This window comes from Camelus dromedarius, chromosome 32 (assembly GCF_036321535.1).
Source record: "Camelus dromedarius isolate mCamDro1 chromosome 32, mCamDro1.pat, whole genome shotgun sequence".
Lineage (NCBI taxonomy): Eukaryota > Metazoa > Chordata > Mammalia > Artiodactyla > Camelidae > Camelus > Camelus dromedarius.
Window position 1 is genome coordinate 23,014,407 of NC_087467.1, and position 23,024 is coordinate 23,037,430.

The 23,024-nt window shown below is 55.9% G+C and overlaps 2 protein-coding genes across 14 annotated transcripts in view; one reads left to right on the forward strand and one right to left on the reverse strand.

Annotated features, from left to right (window-relative positions):
- The window catches only part of GNAL (G protein subunit alpha L), a 71,249-nt gene extending 61,947 nt beyond the window's left edge, over positions 1–9,302 (forward strand). For all 3 annotated transcript variants that reach the window (XM_064481637.1, XM_064481638.1, XM_031439219.2), the window contains 5 exons: positions 290–348; positions 653–773; positions 2,378–2,508; positions 3,769–3,836; positions 5,957–9,302. In XM_064481637.1, coding sequence (XP_064337707.1) covers positions 290–348; positions 653–773; positions 2,378–2,508; positions 3,769–3,836; positions 5,957–6,103 — 526 coding nt within the window. In that variant the 3' untranslated portion in view covers positions 6,104–9,302. The remainder of the gene's footprint in view (positions 1–289; positions 349–652; positions 774–2,377; positions 2,509–3,768; positions 3,837–5,956) is intronic.
- MPPE1 (metallophosphoesterase 1) lies at positions 7,004–22,102 on the reverse strand. Of its 11 annotated transcripts, XM_064481628.1 has the most exons (14): positions 19,596–19,872; positions 18,763–18,826; positions 18,069–18,236; positions 16,824–16,947; positions 16,620–16,737; positions 15,593–15,703; positions 15,115–15,390; positions 13,333–13,441; positions 11,673–11,776; positions 11,102–11,176; positions 10,413–10,521; positions 10,207–10,275; positions 10,008–10,130; positions 9,008–9,433 (listed from the first exon to the last, which is right to left on the reverse strand). In XM_064481628.1, the coding sequence occupies exons 6-14, from the start codon at positions 15,622–15,624 to the stop codon at positions 9,008–9,010; spliced, it is 1,323 nt and encodes a 440-aa protein (XP_064337698.1). In that variant the 5' UTR covers positions 15,625–15,703; positions 16,620–16,737; positions 16,824–16,947; positions 18,069–18,236; positions 18,763–18,826; positions 19,596–19,872. The 11 variants fall into 11 exon arrangements, with proteins under 11 accessions (XP_064337705.1, XP_064337704.1, XP_064337698.1 ...); XM_064481635.1 differs by lacking the exons at positions 16,824–16,947; positions 18,069–18,236 and adding an exon at positions 7,004–8,455 and having other exon boundaries at positions 9,293–9,433; positions 10,207–10,272; positions 19,596–19,869; XM_064481634.1 differs by lacking the exons at positions 16,824–16,947; positions 18,069–18,236 and adding an exon at positions 7,004–8,455 and having other exon boundaries at positions 9,293–9,433; positions 19,596–19,868.
- Between the last annotated feature and the right edge of the window lie 922 nt (positions 22,103–23,024).

A 23,024-nucleotide genomic window follows, 5' to 3' on the forward strand; every position in this document is an offset into this window, starting at 1 on the left:
GGCACCAGGGAAGCCGGGACAGACATCACTGCCACGCCCAGACTGCGTGCCCATCCTGAAGTCCCAACAGGATGCGGGCGGGAGGCGTCTGAGCTGGACACGCGGAGGCCAGGCAGCGGGGGGCCTCCGGGCCAGTGGGAGGAGAGGGGCGCCCACAGGCTGCGGACTTCAGGGCAAGGGTCAGGCCTGGGGAAGTTTCGGGGTATGGGCCCCAGTCTGCGAGGTCCCCTGGGGAGCGAAGAAGGCAGCCCCTCCCTCCCCGGGTAATTGACCCCCGTGTCCCCCGCAGCATGTTTGATGTCGGAGGCCAGAGGGACGAGAGAAGAAAATGGATTCAGTGCTTCAACGGTGATTTCCACGCTCCATCTCTAGAAATGGGGATGTGCACACTCCATCCTGCCACTGTGCTTACATAGCTTTCAGTCTGCTCCCCCGTGAGACGCCCTGAGCATGAGCCCCCAGATACGCGAGCCGAGCGCCCGGAGCTCGCGCTCACCTTTGCTAGTCTGGGAGGCCCAGGGGCACCCGCCTTCCGGAAACCCTTTTTGTCTCGTGGTCCCCGAGGGGCAAGGTCCCTGGACACGTGTGCACGGGGCGGGCTCTCTCCCGGATCCGCTCTAACCGCCCTGCCTCCCTCCCCCCTCCCCACCAGATGTCACCGCCATCATCTACGTGGCGGCCTGCAGCAGCTACAACATGGTCATCCGCGAGGACAACAACACCAACAGGCTGCGCGAGTCCCTGGACCTCTTCGAAAGCATCTGGAACAACAGGTGACGAAACCATGAGGCCTGGGTCCCTCCAGGTCCGACGTGCGCGCGCCTGGGTCCCTCCGGGTCTGACGTGCACACCACACCACTCACTTTCACTTCCGTCCTCCAGACGCCTTCCTTCCTGGTGGTAACGTCTACAGTCCGTCTCATGTGCAGATTCACCGAGGGTGGGGCTGTTCTCTGATGTAGCTCTGATCCTGCTTTGTCAAGAGAATCCATATCTCAGTTTGGGGAGCCTGAGATCACATAGGGTTCAAAGTTAGTTTTGTTTGGTTTTTAAAATTTAGGAAGTGCCCCTCGAAACTTCCACGAATAACCAGATTGTCCCGAGACCCTTCACAGTCTAGGGTCACTGTGTGTGAAGGTGGCAGCAGCGATGGCGCCTGTTAGTTACTGTCCGCCAGACACACACGCAGTGCCTCCCTGTGCAGGTGGAGGTCAGAGTTCCCTCTGAAGTGTCACCAAGGAGCACAGGAAACCGCAGCTGTTCTTGCAGGGGGTTTGGATTATCAGAAACATATTTCTCTAACAAACGTTCAGGAGCTGTTCTCAGCTCTACAGCATCAAGACAGTTAATGGTAAAGAAAGTGTGTCAAGAAATACGAGGAACTCAGGGAAATGCTCTGGAGTCATTAGAAGCGCATGCATTTATGTGTATAACACATACATACTTGCATGGATGTCCACACACCCACGTACACACACATACATGTATGCAGTCACTTGGGGAAAATGGCCACCGTGTTGGTAAATGAGAAAGGAAATTTAAAAACACCATGATCTTAGTTTTGTAAATATATGTGAGGATAGAAAAAAGACCTGTAAGTAAAAACATAAAAATTCAAATAGTATCTCTGGGTATGATTACATTTGACTTTTTTCTGTGTATTTTCTACAAGTAAAGATTCATTTTCACAAGGGGTATTTTATAACTAGAAGAAACAGGCCGTTTCCACTGGGGAGGAAGTGGATGGTGTTTCTAGTTCGTAGTAAGTTCCCCGACCACGTGTCAGCCTAACTCCGAAGTGACAGGTTCCCCTGACCACTGGCTCCTTTGACGTAATGGGCTAGAATGTGCTGGTTTGCACAGGCAACCTCGTCTCACACTGGTTCTCAACGTCTATCTGCTTCCCCTTAAAGGGGACATGCTCAGACCCTCCCTCGGCTTGTCTTCCGAGGTGACAGTCCCTGACCTGGACCCTGAACCCCCGCTCGGTCCCGAGGGCCCCCCCCCGCCTGCTCGGAGGCAGCGGAGGGAGAACTCAGCGACCCCAGCACTCGGGCTGTCAGATGCTGCGTTGTCTGTTGTTAGAGCTTGAAGTCCTCCTGCTTGTCTGACCTTTGATTAGTAAATTACCCCACAGAAATCCGGGTGCATTTACTCATTACGTGAACCTTGGCTTTGGTGCCAGGAAAGGTGCCTCCCAGTGGAGCTGACGTTCCTCCTGCCAGTGGAGTGGGGCCTGCAGTGCTGGTGCAGCACGTGACTCCACACCCTGGACCTCGTCAGCAGGGCGGCTGCGCTGTTGTGCTCATGGGTGACACCTGCACTGGAGGTGCCTTCTCATCCTGCGGACCCACGTGTGTTTCCTCCCCCTTCCCAGGTGGTTACGGACCATCTCCATCATCTTGTTCTTGAACAAGCAGGACATGCTGGCGGAAAAAGTCTTGGCAGGGAAATCAAAAATCGAAGATTATTTTCCAGAGTATGCAAATTACACTGTTCCTGAAGACGGTAAGATTCCAAAAGAAGCACCTGGCGATCAAAGAGAAGAATCGTTCTCAATAGCCCCATGACTGTCATTCCAACAGTTCTGGTGAATCGAGGAAATTCAGTTTAGAACTGTTCTCTCAACTCCTGCCTCACCCTAAGGTCCTCGGGTACTGAAATGCCCTGGACAGTCCATCTGTAGAAATGTCATTGTGCCTTCATCCACACTGAGCAGGAGGAGGGGCAGCTCGGTGTGAACTGGGGTTTGCGGGGGAAGCTCTGCCTCGTGGGGCCCTGGGCAGGTCTGCACTGAACTGGCCCTGGGTCAGTCTCCACGTGGACCTGCCTGCTGGCCCTCCGAGGGAGGGGACGCCGCTTGTCCGAGCCACTCAGGCAGGGCCCACGAGGACCAGGCAGCAGCCGACCTCTGTCCTCAGCTGCCCGCTGCCGGCCACCATGTGGAGGCCTCTGTCTCCAGCGATGACTTTGGCCACAGCATGATGCCTTTATCGGGTGACCAGCCATCCCGGGAGACTATGGGGCCTGGGACATGGGACTTCCACGAGCTGGGAAGGTCCCATCCGGCAGGCCCGGCGGAGCTGTGAACCCATTTCCAGTGGCTTCTCTTGGGTTTTGAGTTCACCGGGGCCACCAGAGTGTGCTGACGGCAAAGTGTAACCCCACACCTCGAGGTTAATCCCAAGCTAGACAAGCGGGAGGAAAGGGGCCTTCCCAGAAACTGCAGGTAAGAAGTGAAGAGGCCCGTCACGGTCTTGGCCCTGACCTCGGCCAGCCTTGGGGCACGTCCCAGGCCCGGGTGGCTGCCCCTCGGTTGCTGGACCACCGTCCGCCTCGCAGGCCCGGGCTGCCCTCACTTTTCCTGGGAACCAGCCCCTACCCCCTCGCCCCGTCCAGTCCACTCTCTCCCTGGGAAGGTGTGAGGACAGGGGGCAGTCAGAGTGATGGCAGTGGGGCTGCAGGTGCCCGAGTCCGTAGTGGGCGTGAAAGGGGCCCCCAGGGACCAGGCCAGCGGGACAAGCTGCGAGGGCCGGGGGACGGCTTCCCGGTCACTGAGCTGCTTTCACTGTACTTAACTGGAAGTTGCCCCCCCACCGCCAAAACAAAGTTTCATCAGAGCCACAGACAGTGGCTAAAATCAGTGAGGGAGAAGAGCTGAAAGGCCCGTTCCCGCCGTCAGCCTCGGCCCCCGCCTGCTCCCGGCCGTCCCATCGAGCTGCATCGGCTTCTCGTCACTTACACAAAACTCCCTTTGGTCTTCTACAGCGACACCAGATGCAGGAGAAGATCCCAAAGTCACAAGAGCTAAATTCTTCATCCGCGACCTGTTCCTGGTAAGCGGTTTCCGTACCTCCGTCTCCCTGCCACCTTAGGGTGCCCTGTTCTCTGCAGCTGGCAGATTACTTAACCTTTCCTGACCTCATTTATTCTCCCCCAAGATGATGAGAGTTGACAGAGGGTGTCGTTCCTTCATCTCACAGCCAAGCACACCGAGGCTCAGAGGTCAGATTCTGACTTCAGGTCACACAGCTTCACAGCAAAGACAGGCAGCCAGGGCTTGCAATTTCTTAAAAGGAAAGAGCCCTTCAGCAGAGTCTGAACCACCAGCACCCAGGACAGGGCGTGACTTCCTGAGTCCAATACGCGGAGGCTCTGGGTTAACGTGGAAGCTGACCGGCAGACATCCCCCTTTTTGAAAAAAGCGTTTTATTGTGAGATAATTTCACACTTATATAAACAGTGAAAGGACTGCACAAAGAATTCCCACATACTCCTCACCCAGACGGGCCAGTTGGCAAAATCTTGCCGTGTCTGCCGCGTCTACCTACATACTGTTTTCCTCTGGCATAAAGTACGGTATGCCGCTGGCCGTGAGCGTCCTTGGCTTGAACCTAGCGGACGCCCAGACACACTGACAGGCTGGCCCACAGAGACCCCGACAGCACTTGGTGTGTGTCCCCCCGGACTGCCCGCCTTTCCGGGGCATCAGACCCTCGCCTGACTCCTGGGAGCCCCCTCTCTACCCTCTGCCCACCACACCCGAGGGCTGCCTCTCGAATCTCGTGCTGAGACGGTATCGACAGTGAGACGTCACGTCCCCCAAGTCCCCCAGGGCGGTTAGGGGAGCCCCAGGGCAGCTCAAGCTAGCGTCCCCCACAGCCCGACAGCGGGCACCTCTGCTGCGCCGACCGAGATTGTCCCTGTCAGGGCGCCCTTCTGAGGATCATAAAGTGTGAAACCCACAACACGCTTCTAACGAGAACTAGAAGTTAGTGTGGAAATCAGGCATTTAAGGACTAGAAACTGAGCTGGGCGTTCCCCGATATGAATGCCCCCACCACCCCGTGCAGACCTGGGCGAGCCTTCTGGTCCCTGACGGTGGACAGTGTCTGCCTTGTACCCAGTTTGCGTGGCGGGGAAGTCAGGGCCCGGGGGTGTCGACGTAACTTTTTTCTTGTGGAGTTTGCCTGGGGCAGAGGGGCGTCCAGGGCGGCGGGGCTTGGAGCCCACGACCCGGCCTGATGAGGCAGCAGGGCAGACTGCAGAGTCAGTCATTTACCATGTTTAGTCTGGACAGGAGCATTGCCGGTGGAACACAGGCCTGAGAGGAGGCAGGAGAAGGTTGTAGGTGGAGTCCAGCCCGGCGCCAGAGCCCTCTTAACGCTGATGGTCAGCGAGGGGCCATCTTCCTAGCATTGTCCGGCACCCTCACACTCCCTGACCCTGAACTCTGCCGCCAGGGGGAGGGAGGCAGCCAGGCGAGCCGGCTGAGGCAGGACCTGCCCGGGGCCCTGAGAGGCTCGGGTCGGTCCATTTGAGGGACAATCAGCATGTTAGGAGAGTTGAGGCTGTTTGAAGTTTGCCTTCGCAGGGACCCCACCCCTGAGATCTGTGTGACTGCAGACGGGCAGCCCGGCCAGGTTCTTACCTCCAAGCCTCTTGTGGAACCTTGGGGGTGCAGGGGTCCTGGTGGGGCTGTTTCCACAGATGCTTTGCAGAGAAAGGAGTAGGGGTCAGAGGGGCACCCGTGGAAAGAGCCCCACGGGACTCTGCAGGCGTCAGACCCAGGTGTCGCAGGGCTGGTCCTCCTAAGGCGTGAGGACAGCATGACCTGCCTGCACCCTCGCCTGGCCTCTGTGTCTGTGACCTGATCTCCTCTTGGGAGAACAGGTCATGTTGGATGAAGGCCACTCTCGTGACCCCATTTAACGTCAGTGCCTCTTTAAAGACCCCGCCCCAGATCGTCACACTCAGGTGCTGGGGGTTAGGGCTCCGCGCCGACATGTGTGTTGACAGTGACCAGGGCCCGGTGTCCTGGGCCTCAGCTGCGAGGCGTCTCCCCCACCGCCGGGAGGTGCTGGGAGGTTCGCTCCCGGGCGGTCCGCCCCGAACCGCACGCTGGGCCCCGCTGGGGCGCCGCCCCGGCCCGGGCTCACGGCGCGCTCTCCCCCAGAGGATCAGCACGGCCACGGGGGACGGCAAGCACTACTGCTACCCCCACTTCACGTGCGCCGTGGACACGGAGAACATCCGCCGCGTCTTCAACGACTGCAGGGACATCATCCAGAGGATGCACCTGAAGCAGTACGAGCTGCTGTGAGCCCCGCCCCTCCCCCGGGGCGGAGCAGTGAGTTTCCCCAGCCCCGCCCCTGGGGCTCGGGTCCCCGCCCCGCTGGCCACGCCCCCCCCCGCGTGGCTGCAGACCCCCGCCCTCCCGGGGGTGGCACTTGGGGAGGCACCCGGGCGGACGTGGGGAGTGGCCGACGCGTGGGGGCCGCCCTCCTGCCCGCCTTGGCCCACGACCTGGCCCAGACCCTTCGGCCGCCGAGGGGACAGGGCCCGTTCAGGCCCATCTCCAGTGGCGGCCGGCCTCTCACAGAGACCCCACGTGCGCTCGGGCCGCGGTCGGGCTCCAGGGGTCCCTGGACTCACCTGCTCGGGCACGGGCTCCTTCCCCAGGTTCCTTCTGTTGTTTTATTGCTGGTTTATTATACTGTACAGACCACAGAATCTAATACTATTTTGTACAACTACTCAAGGAAATCCCTGTAGAGCTCTGTGCCTTGGTAACGGCTACCCCCATAGAACAAATGTGTTTTTGTTGTGCTGAACAGCTGTCAACATTCCCTGCCGCTTGCTCTGAAAACAGGAATGAATGGTGTATTAGAATTTAGGACACTTTACCAGTTTGGTACTTTTTACAATACTTCTGGATAAAAAATATATGCCCATATAAATTTATATAAATATAAACTATACACGTAGTCACCCGCACCTCACAAAACGCTGCACCCACGCCACAGCTTCTTCCAGGGACCCAGGGGTGGTATTTTTCTCTAGACAATGTGTCTCCATTATTTCGCTCTTTGAAAACTGTTAGTCAAAGCTTTAGAACCACTTACTTGACCCCAGGTTCCATCGTAAACAAATAGCAGGAAAAAGACAAGGGTTCAGGCTTGTGCCTGGCCGTGGAGAATCGAAGGAGGGACTCTTACTTGCCTTTTGAAGAAGAAACATTACAAAACCTTTACTGAAATACCAAGTCAAAATACATGGCTATTTCTCAAACTTGAGAGATTTGCAGATGCAGCCTCGCAAGATGGCTCCAGTACGAGACCCAGAAAGCCCCTCATGCTTGGCCACGGCCCTGAGGGTGGCTTCCCCAGGTCAGGCAGTCTGTGAAGATGTCCGAGGTTCTACTCCAACCACACAAAGCAGAGAGGAGGCAGCCCAGCCTACGTGACTTCATCGACTTCATTTAGTCTTTGATAGTTTCAAGTTTGCTCTGTAAACCAGCATCTTGTAATCCTCTGTAAACTCATCCACGGCTAAATACGACTTTTACACAAAATACAGGATGGCGACGTCAAAGACAACACACCATCACGTTTTTTATCTCATTATCACCCAGTTCCTGCCTCTCCCATCCTTGCCTGTTTCATAAAACTCTCAGGTGAACGGAGACAGATGAAGTAGAAATGATTTTCCATTTCCATTGCATTTTCGAAGTAAAACATGAAGAAAACATGAAGAGATACAACCCAACACATATACACAAAAAACAAGAGTTGTATGTTGTTCTCCGCATCACTCAGCAATCCCCTGTAAGTGAACTTCCTATTTAAAGGTCTGACTGAGGAGCCAGACTCTCAAGGAAAAAATGCAAAAAGAATCCACTTTACCTGGCTTAAAATTACCAAGGCATACTTGTTTTTAAACACCAAATGCCTCTTCCTGGAGGCTACTTTTCAAGTTTCTTTTGCTCACTGACGGGCTTTTGATCCTGATTTAACAGTCGGGTCTGCTGGAGAGAAAATGACACTCATCTAAAAACCCGATTCCAACCAGTTAGCGCGGACACACAGGAGTCTGCGGGAACAGCTATTCCTGCTTGTAGCATCTGGGTTTATTTGAAGCATCTGACTAGCACAGGTAGGAACTTGAGAACCACCCGCAGGACCACTGGTGGTGTCACCTCACCCCAAGCCTGCCGGTGCTGACTGGGGAACGCAGGCTGTCGCATGCACGCCAGTGACGCCCGCAGCTTCTGCGAGCTGTAGATACAATCCGTGATTACACACATCTTTGATGAAGTGAGAAAACAGACTCTGGAGAGTGCACGCTCCATTGTGACAGCATGGGAACAGCACCAGCAGCTCACCCTCACCCCGCGGGGATCGGCCCAGGGGTCTAGCTCCCAAGCAGCGCTCAGTCTCACTCGCTGGAGCACCGCCCGCAGGTCAGCTCCTCTGGTCTTGATGCCTGTTACTCACGTGGTCTTAAATTTTCTGAGCAGGTTCCAACCCACGTGCAAAGGTGAGGCCAGCAGCCTCATGTGGACTAGCGTGAGGACCACGAGGCACCCGGCCGCTCCGCAGTACGTGGTCAGGACTGTGTCCTCGCGGGGCAGGGGGCACTTGGCCAGGACGTAGTCTGTGGGCGTAAAGCTGCCCTGGGAAGGAAGCGAGGACAGGCAGGCAGCCGGGCCTTCAGACCAAGGGCACGGGCTCCAGCCCACACCACCCCGACCCCAAGCCCTGGGCCTGAGTGTGCTGAGTGCAGGTGGTCCGGGAGCTGACCCCCCTCAATGAAGCTAGCTCCTGGTTCCTCCGAAACCCGGGGACAGGCAAGAGAGGGGATCAGAGAGGCAGGGGACTTAGATCAACGGTCAACAAGGAGCAGGCAGGGCATGGCAGCTTTTCATGCCACTCGATGCTGGAATGCGTGTGCTGGGGGCAGCCTGGTGGGCAGTGTATTTTGGTGGACACTCTTGCCGTGCGGAGTGACAGTGGGGAATGTTCACTGACTCTGAATTTGGAAACAGGAGGTTTCCCCCATCTTTTTATGAAGTAAAGGCACCTGACATAAAAGCACTGTGACCCGGATGCTGGACTCCTGGGTCAGAGAGAAGAGCCGATCCACAGGGGGTCACTAGTTACCATCTGCAGTAAACAAGCAAGGGCTGGCCCATTTTTCTGCTGGAGCAAATGGGCATATTTGGAAGCTAAGGCGAGGTGACTGGGTGCAGCGAATGAAGGAAAATGACCCTGCTTCCTTGGAGAATTGAACAGGCTGAGCTGGCACTGCCGTCCCTGCAGGGTAAGACACTGTGAGGTCCCCCCCCGGAACAACCATCCCCAGAGAGGTGTCCACGCTGGTGTGTCTGGGGAGAGGGGCGCTTGCGTGCGGCTTTTGTGTATTTCCACAGATTGCAGTAAGTACATAGTTGATCGCTGTGTTGATTTAAATACGTACGGAAGCTTTGAGACGAAAATAAATGTTCACCTACCATGATGAAACTGGGGTCATTTCTGTTCCTCCAACTGAACGACGGCACACTGACCTCCAGGACGCCGGCCCCGTGGAGGACCTCGCAAGCATGGTGCGTGTGGCCGCTCAGGACCAGGCGCGGCCGGAGCCACCACAGCAGCTGCCCGGGGACGGCAGAGGCGGTGAGGGCGTGGCCACCTCCCTGCAGGGACAGGGCCACCACCACCCACCCCGCCCCGTCCAAGGGCCCCCCTGCACTCAGCCCTCCAAAGCCTTCTGTCTGCTCAGACTCCATCAAAAATGAGCTCAGGGCAGGGAGGGTGGAGCTCAGGGGCCGAGCACAGGGTCCTGGGTTCCCTCCCCAGTACCCCCATTAAATAAATAAATAAATCTGATTACCTCCCCCCAAAGAGGTAACTAAGTCTCATTCGCACCCCCAAATACATGTAACTTGGCGGGAAAACAGAATAAAGAACAGTTAGGAGTACTAATTTTTTTCCTTTTTACGGAGGTACTAGGGATTGAACCCAGGACCTTGCTCTACAGCTGAGCTGTACCCTCTCCCCCCAAGGGTTTCAGTAACCAGACGTTAGGGGAGGGAGGTGGGTTTCCTGGGCCGGCGCAGGGCGAGGGAGGGGACACGCGATGGAATGACCATCCGGGACACTGCCCACCCCGCCCGGTGTCGCCGCCCGCCCCAGGAAGTCTGACTCCATGCCCCACCGGGCACAAACCTTCCTGGAGGCCTCCCGGGAGAGCACGTCGTACCGCTCCTGGAAGGGGATGCCCCTCTCGGCTGGGGGCGCAGCGTCCTCCCCGGAGCAGTGGGCGTCGCTTCTCCGGTAAAGCGGGAAGTGCTGTCCAGAACCAGAGAAGAGTCAGGGGACAGTAAGGCCCTGGGCGCATCCACTGCACTCGGGCAGGCACCCTCACCTGCAGAAGGACTGGGGCCGAGGCTGGCAGCGGCCCTCCGTCTCCACACCTGCCGGGGTGATGCTCCTGCTGGTCAGAGAAACCCTGCGTTCACTGGACGGTGGGAGGGACAGAGGCAACCCAGGGTACGGGTGCTGGGTCGGGTGGCTGGATGGTGGGCAGGGCAGAGGGAGACCGGAGGCGCTGGGCCCCGCAGGCTGTCCTACCTCCCGGGAGCAGTTCAGCTGCCGGGAGATCTCCAGGAGCTCAGCCTCAGCTCCAGAGCAGATGTCACAGCCATCTCCTTCCATGGCCACGCTGTTGACCAGCACGAAACTGCAGAAAGGGCAGGGAGTCAGGCCACGGGCCGCCTGCCTTGTCCACCCGGGACACGCATCCCCAGGGGAAGGAAGCTTTAAGTCTCTGCTCAGCCAGGCTGTGAGCACGTGCCAAGCTGACATTAAGAGAACAGAACAGCCTTTCTGGGCGTGGCGTCCAAGTCAGGGTCAAGGAGGCTCCACCCTGAACTTGTGACGGTCCCAGACACTCCGCACCTGACCTTGTCCCTGGGCCTGTGTCTTAGCACCTTGGGCCTCGGCTGTAAACCAGGCCGGACAGGACGTGGGTCTGACCCAGCACGCAGTCCCCTCTGAAAAAGTTTCCAGGGGCGAGGGGCCTCCATAAGAATTCACAAATAATACTCACTCAAAGTACTATATATAATAAAAAGGCCCTACTCTAGAGCACAGGGAATTAAATTCAGTGTCTTGTAACAACCTTTAGTGAAAGATACGAAAAGGAGTATCTGTGTGTGTGCCCGGGACATGCTGCTGTGCACCAGAAACGATGCAACATTGTAAACTGACTAGACTTCAATTTAAAAAAATGTGTATATTACAAAAATAGTAATACTCACTTAATTCCTTTCCAAGAAAACAGCCTTTCGGGGTTGAAAACTTTCTCAAATCGTTTTATCTTGTATGTGTTCATCCTACATTCAATTGCAAAAAGAAGCAGTTTTTCAAAACAAGCCATCTTGAAACCTCTTAAGAATTATCATGAACACGGAAAAGTCACTTTCCGGATTGGGGTGCCAGCCCTTCTGAGCTCCCACTGGTCGCACTGCTGAGCAAGCTGGGGGCCGGGCCAGTGACTTAGTCCTCAGGCCTCGGCTTCCTCCCTGGCACAAAGGGCAAAAGAACAGGCCCAATGGTAACATAATAAACCTAAGAAGTAAAATAAAAGATACGCTCTGTGTAAGTATCAGCTATTACAGCCCACGTCGTCTTGTTCTCTGACACCCAAGGAAAACGTAAGCGACCACGAGATGTAAGAGTCAAGTTAGAGTCACTCACGGGCACCTCAATCACCTGTCCGCTGCCAGAGCCCTGGGCGCCTCCCCCACCCCAGCTGCCTCCTCTCGCCCCAGGGCGGCGCCCGCAGTGGGGAAGTCGCAGCCCCCGCAGCCGTGACGCCGGGTCACTCACTGGTAGTGGAAGCCAACATCGTGGTTGCCGGCGACCACCCTCAGCTGCACGTGAGCAGGGTGTCGGAACATGGTCTGGAACCTCCCCACGTCGTCCGCCCAGGCCTGTGGGTAGGGGTCCTGCTGAGACCCGGGCACCTGCCCTGCCCCGACTGGACGGGGAGAAGGTGACCCCATCCAGATGGGTGTTCCTGAGGCCAGCATGCAGAATTCTAACCCAAGTCCCACCTCTTTTTCCAACACGCACTAGTTACTGTAACTATTTAATCTGAAGCCAAATTTTAATGAAATGGTATCTCTCCATCTTAAAACATTAACTGGCACTCCCCCAAACCCACTATTTCCCGGTCCCCTGACGACCACGTGCAGACCCTGGGCTGAGGATCCCTTTGCATCCAGACTGGTCCTAAGAACAGGCTCTGAGGCCACTGAGGTGTCCAGTACTGTGTGCTCTCCCACGGGACAGGGACCGGCCCTCCCCTGGTGGCTGGACGGCAGGACGGGGCGGAAAGAAAGACAAAAGCCCAGTAAATCTCTCAGGATGTTTCTGACTTTGGCTTTAACTGTGAAAGCTTGAGAACGATGTCCATTTAATTCTTATTTTTATTAAGCCTAAAAACAAAAACGGGGCAAACACTCTAGGTTGGACAACACCTCATTGAATAGTAGTCACCTTTATCCTTCAAGTTTTAAATTCGGCCCAGCCTAGGGAAATATGCTGGCTAGAGGGTCCTCCAATACATTTACCAAGACTTTGACAAGTAATATTTAAAGTTAGAATAACCTAACATCAGAATAACATAAAATGAGAAAAACAGAAAATGTTCCCTGTAATTTGCAAAGGCAACATCTACGTCCAACCTCATTTGCTAACTCATGGCTTTTAGCCGTGGCGTGTCCACAGCCCGAGAGTCACCGCGGACAGGACGGCAGCAGACTCTGCGGCCCTGCAGTGCGGGTTCCTATCAGACCTAGACCAAGACTTTCTTCGTACAGCTTTTAGATTGTCCTGGGAAATTTCAATGAATTTTTTTTAATATCTTCCAAAACCATTAGTGACTGAACATCTTTAACTAAGGAGGAAGAACAGCTTCTTGTATTTTTTTCTTTCATTAATCCCAAGACTGTACTGAGCAAAGCATTCTGACAGCCGAGGTGAGAACAGGCTTTCCCTTTGGTTTGTGGGAAGGCTGACGTCACCTGGTCTCAGGCCCCTGAGACCCCCTCACACCAAGCCTGGGTCCCTCCCAACCCCCCTCAGAAGAAGGAACATCAGGGGACAGTAACAGGTAACCTTGTGGCACAAGCTCCTAACGCAGCTGTTAAGGAAGCGGGGACAGTCAGACTACACTTCAACATTTATTCTCTAATTCCAGAGACAGCTGAAGTAGCACCCCTCCTGCCTGCCCGACCCCTTCCGAGAGGTTCATGGGAACACGGCGTCCAGCTAATCTGCATACTTCCTACATAGACAGGTGTAAGACTGGCCAACCTAACTCAAGACTGGCCCTGACACAGAACCTAAGATCTTCAAGACAGACTATCCACTGTGGACGTCAGTACTTCCAACCCTCGTGACACGGCTCCACGGGTCCCCTGGGCATCCCGTGCTGGACCCCCGGGGCAGGGCCAGGGCGCCTGGCTGGCAGGGTCCCACCCACCTGGGAGGAGCTCCACTTCCCTTCATCGAAGACGTCCCCCAGGATGAAGACGACCTCCGGCTGCAGCAGCCACAGCGCCGTCTGGAAGGCTCTCTCCATCTGCCACTCCCTGGAGGCCGACAGACAGGAAAAGCAAGCTCAGCCCGTCTTCTGGGCCATTTAAAAGTGGACCAAGACGTCCCGTGGCCCCCTGCTTGGAAGAGCCAGAGTCCCCGTCTGCCTCACTGAGGGGGAAAGGGGCCGGGGGACACCCGGGCTGCCCTCCCACACACTTCACACCCCAGGCCTGAGGGCCGAATCCACCTGCCCAAGATGCCCAAAGTGGACTGACTTTGCGCCACACCAAGGAGATGCCAGCACCTCGCTTCTCAAAAGAAACTCGACCTCCTTCAGGCCTTCAGAGTTGGGGGGAGACCAACGAGAAACAGACTGGCCAGCATGAGACCTGGGAGTCCTGCAGACCCCAGACGTACAAACGCTCAGCCCAGAGTCGGACCAGCACAGAACAGAGCCTCGGGTCTGGCACCTCACACGCAGGCCAGGCCCAATGTGCCCGCCCCCCACTGGCCAGCAGTCACCTCAAGAATGCTGCCCACTCCCTGGGTTCCTAGTTTGTTGGTAAATGGAGACAGTGAGCCCTGCTCTCACAGGACAGTCCTGGGACGGAACACAAGGGCACACAGTAGGGATCCTAGACCATCAGTGTCTGCCCAGCCAACGCCACCTCGGCCACCGTCCTAAGGCTCCCAGCTGCCTCCCCTACAGGAGGGGGGCTACGTCCGAGGGCAGGTGAAGAGGGGAACCTAGCGTGCACGAGGTCCTGGGTTCAATCCCCAGCGCCTCCATTAAAATCAATCAATAAATACACCTGATTGCCTCCCCCACCCCCCCAAAAAAATTAAATAAAGCCAAAAAAGAAAGCTCTCTGGAAGGTAACTTTTGGTCAGAGGAGCCTCTGAGGCCCACGTGAAGCTCAGCGTGGACATCTCCTCACTCGGCGTCTCACACATACGCTTCTCAGTTTGTCTCGATTTAGTGTTATTCACCCCAGAGAAGAAAGCAGGCAGAAACAGCAGCAGGAGGGCAGGGCAGACCGCCCGCGGGACTGGCCACGCATGAGGCTCCGGAGCCGGGGGAGCCCCAGGCTGGAGGAGGAGAGAGCTCTGGGGCGGACGGCGGTGGCCGCACAGCAGCGCGAGCGTTCTTAATGCCATGGGCGCTCTGCTGAAAGCGGCTGAGGTGGCCAACTGCATGCATTTCTATTTTAACATAATTTTTTTTAATTAAAAAAAATTTTTTTTAAGCCTTCCAGTGAGAAAACAGAATAAGCTGTGCCGGTCGAAGTTGTCCCCCCACCTGCTCAGCTCCTCCGGCCGCCTGGAGGGGCAAACCCAGGGACTCGGGGCACACCAGGGACAGCGAAGGGGGCCTGCCAACGCTGCCCAGGGGAGAGGGCGCCCCCGCGGACCCCACTCAGGCGCCGGGCATCCTTCCTCACACGGCCCATGAGGTTTCCCGTGCGAACCCACCTAGACGGGGAGGCAAACGGGCTCGGAGGGCCTGAACTCTGTCCGGAGTCACAGGACTCAAACACACGCCCCACTCACAATTCTGGGTCCTTGTCCATGACAGGTACGCAGTAAATCGTAAGTTAAAGGAAAAGTCAGATGCCCCAAATGTCCTTCTTTGAGGGGAAAATAACAAATAAATGAGTCCCTGAAGCCGTGCGGCCGGACCCTCCTGCCTACAGGCCTGCAGAACTCTCCCTGTTCCCCCTCCTACCTTCGTAATTTGTCCAGCCAGTGGCCTCTCACTGCCCCGAGCAGGTGGGTATCCGCCAAAAACATGGCTCGCAGTGCAGGCTCGGGGGGGCCCCGGCCCCTGCTGTCCGCTGGAGTTTCCACCTCAGGCCAGTGACACCGGACGATCACACCATAATAGATCAGAAATTCACAGAACAGAAGCACCGACAAGGTGACAGCCGTGAGTTTCAGCAGCAAGAAAGCCCTCCTCGTCGGCGGTCTGCCAGACCCCAGCCTGATCACGGCCATGGTGTGCCTGGAGGAGCCAAGAGTCAAATCCATACCAACAACACTGGCAACAGGTCACCGCGAGGAAACCAGGCTGGGGGAGGTGCAGGCGGCGTCCAGGTTGGGGCCACGTGCTGCAGGGAAGAGAAGGACTGGACCATTTACGGTCCTTAATACGGCGCGATCACCACCTCCCTCCATCAAGGGACTAGTTACAGAATACCACCTACCTCCCGAACAAACAGGACTGTCCTGCTTTCATAAAGACACTGCATCCGACTGCCTACTGATCACGGCTTTCTAGGCATCCCCAGGATGGCACGACCAGAATGATCTTCCCACTAAGGGACAAAGTTTGGTCACTACCTTTCAGACAGAAGGGAAGGGGGCAGGGCACAACCATTAAAGGAATGACACAGTAATTAGCACCAAGATGGCAGAATAGTCAACGCTCAATAGACCTGGAGGCCCCAGATGGTGGAAGATTTGACCTCCAGTGACCTCGTGCTCACTGTAATGTATTACCGTGGGAAATGGCACTCCACAGGTGCCACAACAGTTCCAAGGCTGACCATAAAAGGCCAAAACAAAGGTGGTGGCCCAGTGCCTGGGAATCCTGCTCCTTCCCCTAAACAGTCGGAGCGGTCCTCCTACTCATTAGCATGTGGCGTCACCGAGCACGTAAAAGCTAGCCACCCCTTCCCGCCCCGTGGCTTCTGACGGCCTACACTCGGTGCACGGAGTGCACATCTCTCTCAATAAATCTACTTTTGCTCAACTGTGGCTCGCTCCTGAATTCTTTCCTGCATGAAGCCAAGGGCCCACACTTGGCGGGGCGCGTCCGAGGGACTCGTCTGGGACCCAGGACGCTGCCATCCTCTCTCGCGCCCCTCCTCTTACGACGTTGCCCCATTTTTTTCCTGTATCACTTTGGAAGTCACTGATCGGCAGTCTGGGGAAGGATGTGTGTTAGGGTAGGGAGCATGACAGGAAAACTCAGGGAATAGAAAGTAAATGCCACTTGGCTCCCCCCGGGATTCACCACCACCCCCTCCTTAAAAATCAAAGGCCATAAGTGCCCCCCTGCCCCCCGCCACCCTTTAATGCAAATTCATCACTTTTCTAAATGGCTTTTCCATAAAAGAAGAGAACATTCACAGACAAGGGGCTTCCTCGCTGGCTGAGCTGGGGTCCGACAGCCGCAGTCATGAACTCCGCCCTGTGATTATGCACCTGTTCACAAATGCGGGTTTTCACCTGCAAATCAGCCTTCCACTCTGGGCAGCTTCCACTGTAAGACCTTCACATGCAGTGGCTTCCCTCTGGGAGCCCTCCCAGTGTTTGGGGACGCGTCTGAGTCGTAGCACTTCACGTCCTGTAGGGAAAGCATCCGTCCTGACACACCTGAAGGGCAGCTGAGGACAGGAGCCCCTGAGACAGGCTCTGGGAGGGGCGTCCTACCTGAGGCCCCCCGAATGACGCTCAAGGTGAGACTCTTAGGACAGGAGGTGGGCCGGAGGCCACAGAGGACGCAGATACGGGAGGCGCTCCAGGAGGCTTGCAGAGGGCGGGGGCTGCGCAGACACTAACCATGGGTCCAAATGGAGCCAATAAATACGGAAAACCCTCCCCAGGGAGAGGATTTTCCAGGATGCGTCTAGGAGCCTTCTTAGGGTTGACAGCCAAGGGGAAGAAGACACTCACTCCCGGAGGGCCTGGACCAGCGTCTGCAGAGTCCACCCCGAGCCCGAGTCCCGTAAGTCAGCCTGTTCTGCAGAGGGGTCATGTAGCAAGCAACCGCTGAAGCGCAGAACAACTAAACCTGCCCTGACAGTGAGCAGGGGCAAACGCATTTTCTGAGCCATTGTCAAAAGTGCAAAACGTAACCCCGGAACTGAAAACACCCCCAGAAGCTGAGAAACGAGGGAACCCCCTCACGGCTGGTGAAGCCGTGCTGCCGGTGTCGGGCGGTGCGAGGACTCACTTCCAGGGCGGCTTCTTAGCCAAGAGGACCTGACGGGACGGTGCCCCCGCCTCCCGTCCCCGCCTGCACGGGGAAGGCACCGTCCGCCTTAAGTGCCTGATGAGAGCGGGGCAGGACCCCATTGCTAGACGCACAGAGGTCAAAGCAGCCGTGCACGTGCCCCGTCTGGGACCACCTGCTCTCAGGAATTCTGCCGGGACGACGGACAGAACCTCAGTCACCAGGTCTGGGCCAGGCCTTCCCCCTCGCCTACAACCTGTTCTCCCAAAGGCTGAACCAGCATCGCTTACACCTTCTATGCCAACGGGACCACCTCGGAGAGGGAAGAGTGGCCCTGACGGTAAACGCTGTCACCCAGTGTGACTCGGCCCCGCGAGGCCAGCCCAGGACAAAGGGCGACTCCTCTCTGCTGCCGTCCACCCATCACAGCCAAGCCTCAGCATGTGGATGGATATCACCAGCAACCACCCACCCGTGTGACTCTCCCCTTGCGGATAAAACAGGAGAGGAGTAACGACTCTGTCCCTGCACACGGGACCTCCTCTGCTGGGGCTCAAACAGATCAAACGCACCCATTTGACCTGCCTGTCTCGTTTTCTTTTCCCAGGCCGCAAACCCCCCAAAATCCCAAAAGCTAAGGCCAAAACAGCAGCTGGAAGCCCCTCCCCACAGAGGGACGAGGACTGGGAAGGGCGAGCCCAGCCGGCGGCAGCTCTGCAAACCTTTGATCCTTGGGTTCCCAGTTTCCCAACGTGAAAACCTGAAGGACAAGTTCAAACTGCCCTCCATGCCCACTGCGCTGAGTCAGAGAACCTCTTCTGAGACAGGGAGGCGAGGCCCTGGCCAGTCAGCCCAGGTGGGTCACCAAACCAGACCAAGAGAGCAGGATGCTGCAGAGACACGCAGAGGCTGGGGTGTAACCGAGCTGTGCCCATGCCGCCCTCTGCGTGGGCCAGCGTCTCCCTCGATAAGGATGTCCCGTAGACAGACCAGAGGCCAGGAGCCCTGGCCCTTCCTGCCGGCTTCCATGTTCTTAATTCCATAAAGAAACAGGGAGGAGGACACAGCTCAGGGGTAGAGCATGAGCTTAGCACACATGAGGTCCTGGGTTCAGTCCCCAGCTCCTCCTCTAAAAATAAAACCTATCTCTTCTTCGCCTTTTGGCTAAGATCAGTGTAAAAATAAAACCTAATTACCTACCCCCCATCAAAAAAAAAAAGGTACATTTTGTTATGTAAGCTTCACCACAATTTTTTTAAAAGGAACACAAACACACACACACAGAAGACCCTGTAAGTTAACAATGTCCTATGACAAAGGCTTCCTTTTACGATTTAAATTTACTACTTTTATATTTTAAAAAAAAAAGTCCCAGGAGCCTGGATTTAGGGGACTGTCACTGAGTCACTTTCTCACCTTTTCAGGAGTGCAACCAGTTGACAAGGCCGGCTTGTGCTCCCCAAAACCAGAGCGCCTTCGCCTGAAATAAAACAGAAAACGTGTTTTGTGGCTGAATAATCTTTCATTCAGATAACTATCACCAAGCAGGAAATACATCACTTCCTAGAGGGCACCCAGAGGAGCCTGAGCCCCGGCTAACGGAAGAGGCAGAGAACCACACAGCTGAGAATATGACCCACACGCTGTCCCTGGTCCTTAACAGCCGCTTTTAATTACAGCATAAGTACGTACATCTAAAACACACAAACAGCGTTGTTCTGTGCTGCCAGGCACACCAGACTAGCAGCTGCAGCCCACAACTAGCAGCAGAATATTCCCTCCATTGGCTGGTTTTTACCTTCAAAGCCATCACCGAATATCTAACCCCCCCCCAAAAAAAACAGCATTAAAAATGTTTAACATTTGTCCATTATGTTAAATTCACATGTATTGTTACCACAATATCATCTGTAGCTGTTCTGCATGTTCAATTTTCCATCTTAAATGATATTTTTAAAGAAGACGGTTTTTGAAAGCTACATCAGTAAACTAGGAAGGGAGAGGCCCCTGCTATTTAATACACAGGCCTTAGGTGATCACGGTTTCCCAGCATATGAGTAATTCCTGGCATTCTAGTTGTTCCGTCGGTGAACCTGTGCCCCGGAAGGGTGGGGGAGCAGCTCGCGGGGCTGGGAACAGCGACCAGCAGCAGCACAAAGGCCGCAGGGGGACGCGGGACTCTGGCCCGGCGGGCAGACCCGGGGGCCCGGAGGCCCCAGCCCGGCGTCGGCCTCGCGGCCCGGACTCACCGGCGGGTCCGCCCGCGCGCTCTTGGGTCCCCGACCTTCCCGCGGCCCGGGACCCGGCGGGCGGCAGGCGGCGAGCGCGAGGGACGGCGAGCCCGGGGCAGCGAGGGGAGGGGAGCGCGGGCCGCAGGGAAGGGACGGGACCCTGGGCCGGCGGGTCGTACGGGAAGGCGCGCCGGGCTGGGGGCGCGGGAGAGCGGCGCGGCGCACGCGGTGAACAGGACTTGCGGCCGTGGGTCGGCTCCCGGGACTCTTTCTGGGAGCGCGCGGGGCGGAGGGCGCGCAGGCGCGGGGCGGAGGGCGCGCAGGCGCGGGGCGGAGGGCGCGCAGGCGCGGGGCGGAGGGCGCGCAGGCGCGGGGCGGAGGGCGCGCAGGCGCGGGGCGGAGGGCGCGCAGGCGCGGGGCGGCGCGGGGCGGAGCGGGGCGGGGCGGGGCGGAGCGGGGCGGGGCGGGGCGCTGGGGTCGTACCCGGCGGGGGTCGTACCCGGCTAGGGGCGCGGGGCGGGGCGCCGCGCTGGGGGTGGTACCGGGTTAGGGAAGCGGGGCTGCGGGCGGGCGCCGCGCGGCGCTGGGCCGGCTCCGCTGCTTTTCCGGGGCGCGCAGACCCGGGCGCGCGCGGGGGCGGCCGTGCGCCCTGCTCCCCTCAGTCCCCGCCGCACCCGCTGCGGGGGCGCCGGCACCGGGCGGCTTCCATCTTCGCCCGCAGGGCCTGGCTCAGCGCCTTCAGTAAACTCGTGAGGAACCAATGAGACAGGCGACGACAGTGACTGTTTATTTGGGGTTTTCCTTTTATTGTTATTTTTAACAGCAGTAGAGCAGGGCATATTACTTTTCAAAAAGCGTCACATCATTACTTAAAAAAAATCCTCAGAATAACCTAAGAGCAAGAATCACTGTTAAAAAAAAAAAAAAACTGAAGCTCAGAGCAGTAATTCAGTGCCTACCGAACAACCAATTCCGGTGTGTTTTTGCAAATCTGTGAGCATACTGCGACGTGACTTGAGAAATCGCAGAAAAAAGCAATCGGCGAAATGCCTGGTTGATGTAAGGAAGCAGTAAGTGGTAATTACTGTTATCAAGGATATTGTAATGGTTTCGAATACGCCCAGAGGAACAATTTTACCCACCCAGACTGGCACAACCGGCCTGTCTGTGAACAGTGGTATGATGCAACAGGAGGTATACGGCATCATTGCCAAACTGTTACCGCCAACTGAAAAGAGGAGGGGAAAGATGAAATCTGGTTAAGCCTAGAACAAGATTAAAGGAATACGGGGACCAAACGAACATGCTATGTTGCACCAGCAGGAAGCCATCCGCAGAATCCACTATGTGGGGAAGTCTGCAGACCAAATCCCCCAGTTTCTTTACTCCACAAATAAGTAACATCACAACAAAAGGCAGATCTGCTGTTGCAAAGCTGCGTCAGCCAAATGCAGCTCGTGGTCTGGGTTGGGCCACAATCAGAACAAAGTAGCTTTTTAAAAAAGCCGTCTTTTAAAAGACTGGGAAACAGACATGGAAGGGATGTTAGGTGATACTAAAGAATTATTGATAATTTTGCTATAGCATGCTATTAAGTGATTGTATTATTTTAAGACTAGAGAAACATACTAAAGTAATTATAGGTAAATTATATGATTTCTGGAATTTTCTTTAATACTCCAGAGAAAATTTAAAGTAGGGAAATAGGAGAAAAAGCAGTATCGGCAAAACGTTGCTACTGTTGACGCAGGAGGTGGGTGTACGACCCAGCGGTTGGCTGATTAATGGCCCCAAAGATGTCCACACCCTCATTTCCGGACCGATGGGCACGTTCCCTTACTGGGCAAAAGGGACCTTGAAGATGTGATGGAGGTTCAGGACCTTGAGACGGAGACACTATCCCGGACTATCCCAGCGGGCCCAGTCCAATCACTTGTCCTTACAAGTCGGGGACCCTTCCCGACGGTATGAGAGTCAGAGGCCCAAAGAACCTCAAAAGGAAGGTGTCCCAGTCGGCTCCGGCCGCCGTCATCATACAAAACACTGCAGACCGGGTGGCTTGTAAAGGACAGCGGTTGTGCTCGTGTCGCGGGAGAGCCTCTCCCCAAGGCAGCTTCTCACTGTGTCCGCAGACGCACGCAGGGCAGGGGCCAGGGAGCTCTGTGGGGTCACCTTTATAGGGACACTAATCCCACTCATGAAGGCTCCCTCTCACGACCCGAGCACCTTCCAAAGGCCCCGTCCCCAAACACCATCAAACCTGGCGTTAGGATTTAACATACACATGGGGGGGGGGCACAAACACTAAGACATAGTAGAGGGTCAGAGAGATGCAAGCTGACAAGGACTTGACAGTCAGTAAAGGACTTCGCACTGAAATTGGCGAGCAGAGTCGAGAATGGCCTGCAGAGGGAGCGCTCACGCGCTGTCACTCACCGTCATTTGCATGCACTAACCTTTATCTCCGTGCCCCACGGGAAGAAGCTACCGTCCTCTCCCAAACAGGAAGTGCACTATTTTACTCTTCTTGCGGAAGAATTTCTTCTCGTTCAGTTACAGCCCAGCCAATGAGAAACATTGACGTTCAGCCAATGAGAAGCCATTACCAGCCTGCCCTCCTTCTTTCCTCCAATGAACTTTCAGTTAAGCCAGCCCCCCCCACCAGCCCTTTTCCCTATAAAAGTAGGCTCCGCGGGGGTGTTTTTTGGGTTTGCCTGTGGGTTCCATGTTTTGTCTTGTGTCTTTCTTGTTTCTCCCAGTGCCACGTGCAGTGTCGTGACGCTGGTAACATCGCTCGGAATCAGCCCTGGTGGGAGTATGCCTAACTGCTTCTCTAGGTTTTCACTTTTTTCCCCCAGGAATCCCCTGTATGCACATGTAATAAACCCTTTCTCCTGTTATCTGTCTTTCGTGGCTTTAATTCACAGGCCCCAAGGACCAATCTCAGAGAGTTTTGGCAATCACAAAAGGGCTGCTGGGACACCCCAATCATTTTGGAAGTTGTAGCTGAGAACTCAGGGCATCTGACAAACCTGGTAATAAGTAAAAGTTCTTCCAAGTCAGCCTCTCAGATTTCTGCTTGGGGTCCAATGGGATGAGGGCAGTAAGCCTCTCTTACTTGTCTGCATTTAGATTAGTGGAGGAGTGAGTTCAGGGGTATCACCCGTGGGTGGCTCTTGGTTTTGATGACTCATTGGTAATTGAGCCTCTGCTTATTGGTTATTGATCCTTTGCTTTCCTGTGTGTCTTGTTTTGTGTCCTGAAAACTTGGCTTGACTTTCTGCCTGCTGGGGGGGCCCAGGTAGCCAGGCCTGCATCTGCAGGCAGCCAGCCAGCTTGCTGGGGGGCCCCAGAAGTTTGTAGTCAGTGGACAGAAATGTGGGTTGCACCCGTTGCAAATGACATGCTACTGACAGCGGCCCACTCTCAGGGACCTCGTCTCAGTCC

Coding starts and splice junctions, on each gene's coding strand:
- MPPE1 (XM_064481630.1), bottom strand. CDS start 15,624: ATGAAAGCAGGACAGTCCTGTTTGTTCGGGAG. Junction 15,391..15,592: donor CAGTCCTGTTTGTTCGGGAG/GTAGGTGGTATT, acceptor TGGCTCCTCCAG/GCACACCATGGCCGTGATCA. Junction 13,442..15,114: donor TGGCTGGACAAATTACGAAG/GTAGGAGGGGGA, acceptor GTCGGCCTCCAG/GGAGTGGCAGATGGAGAGAG.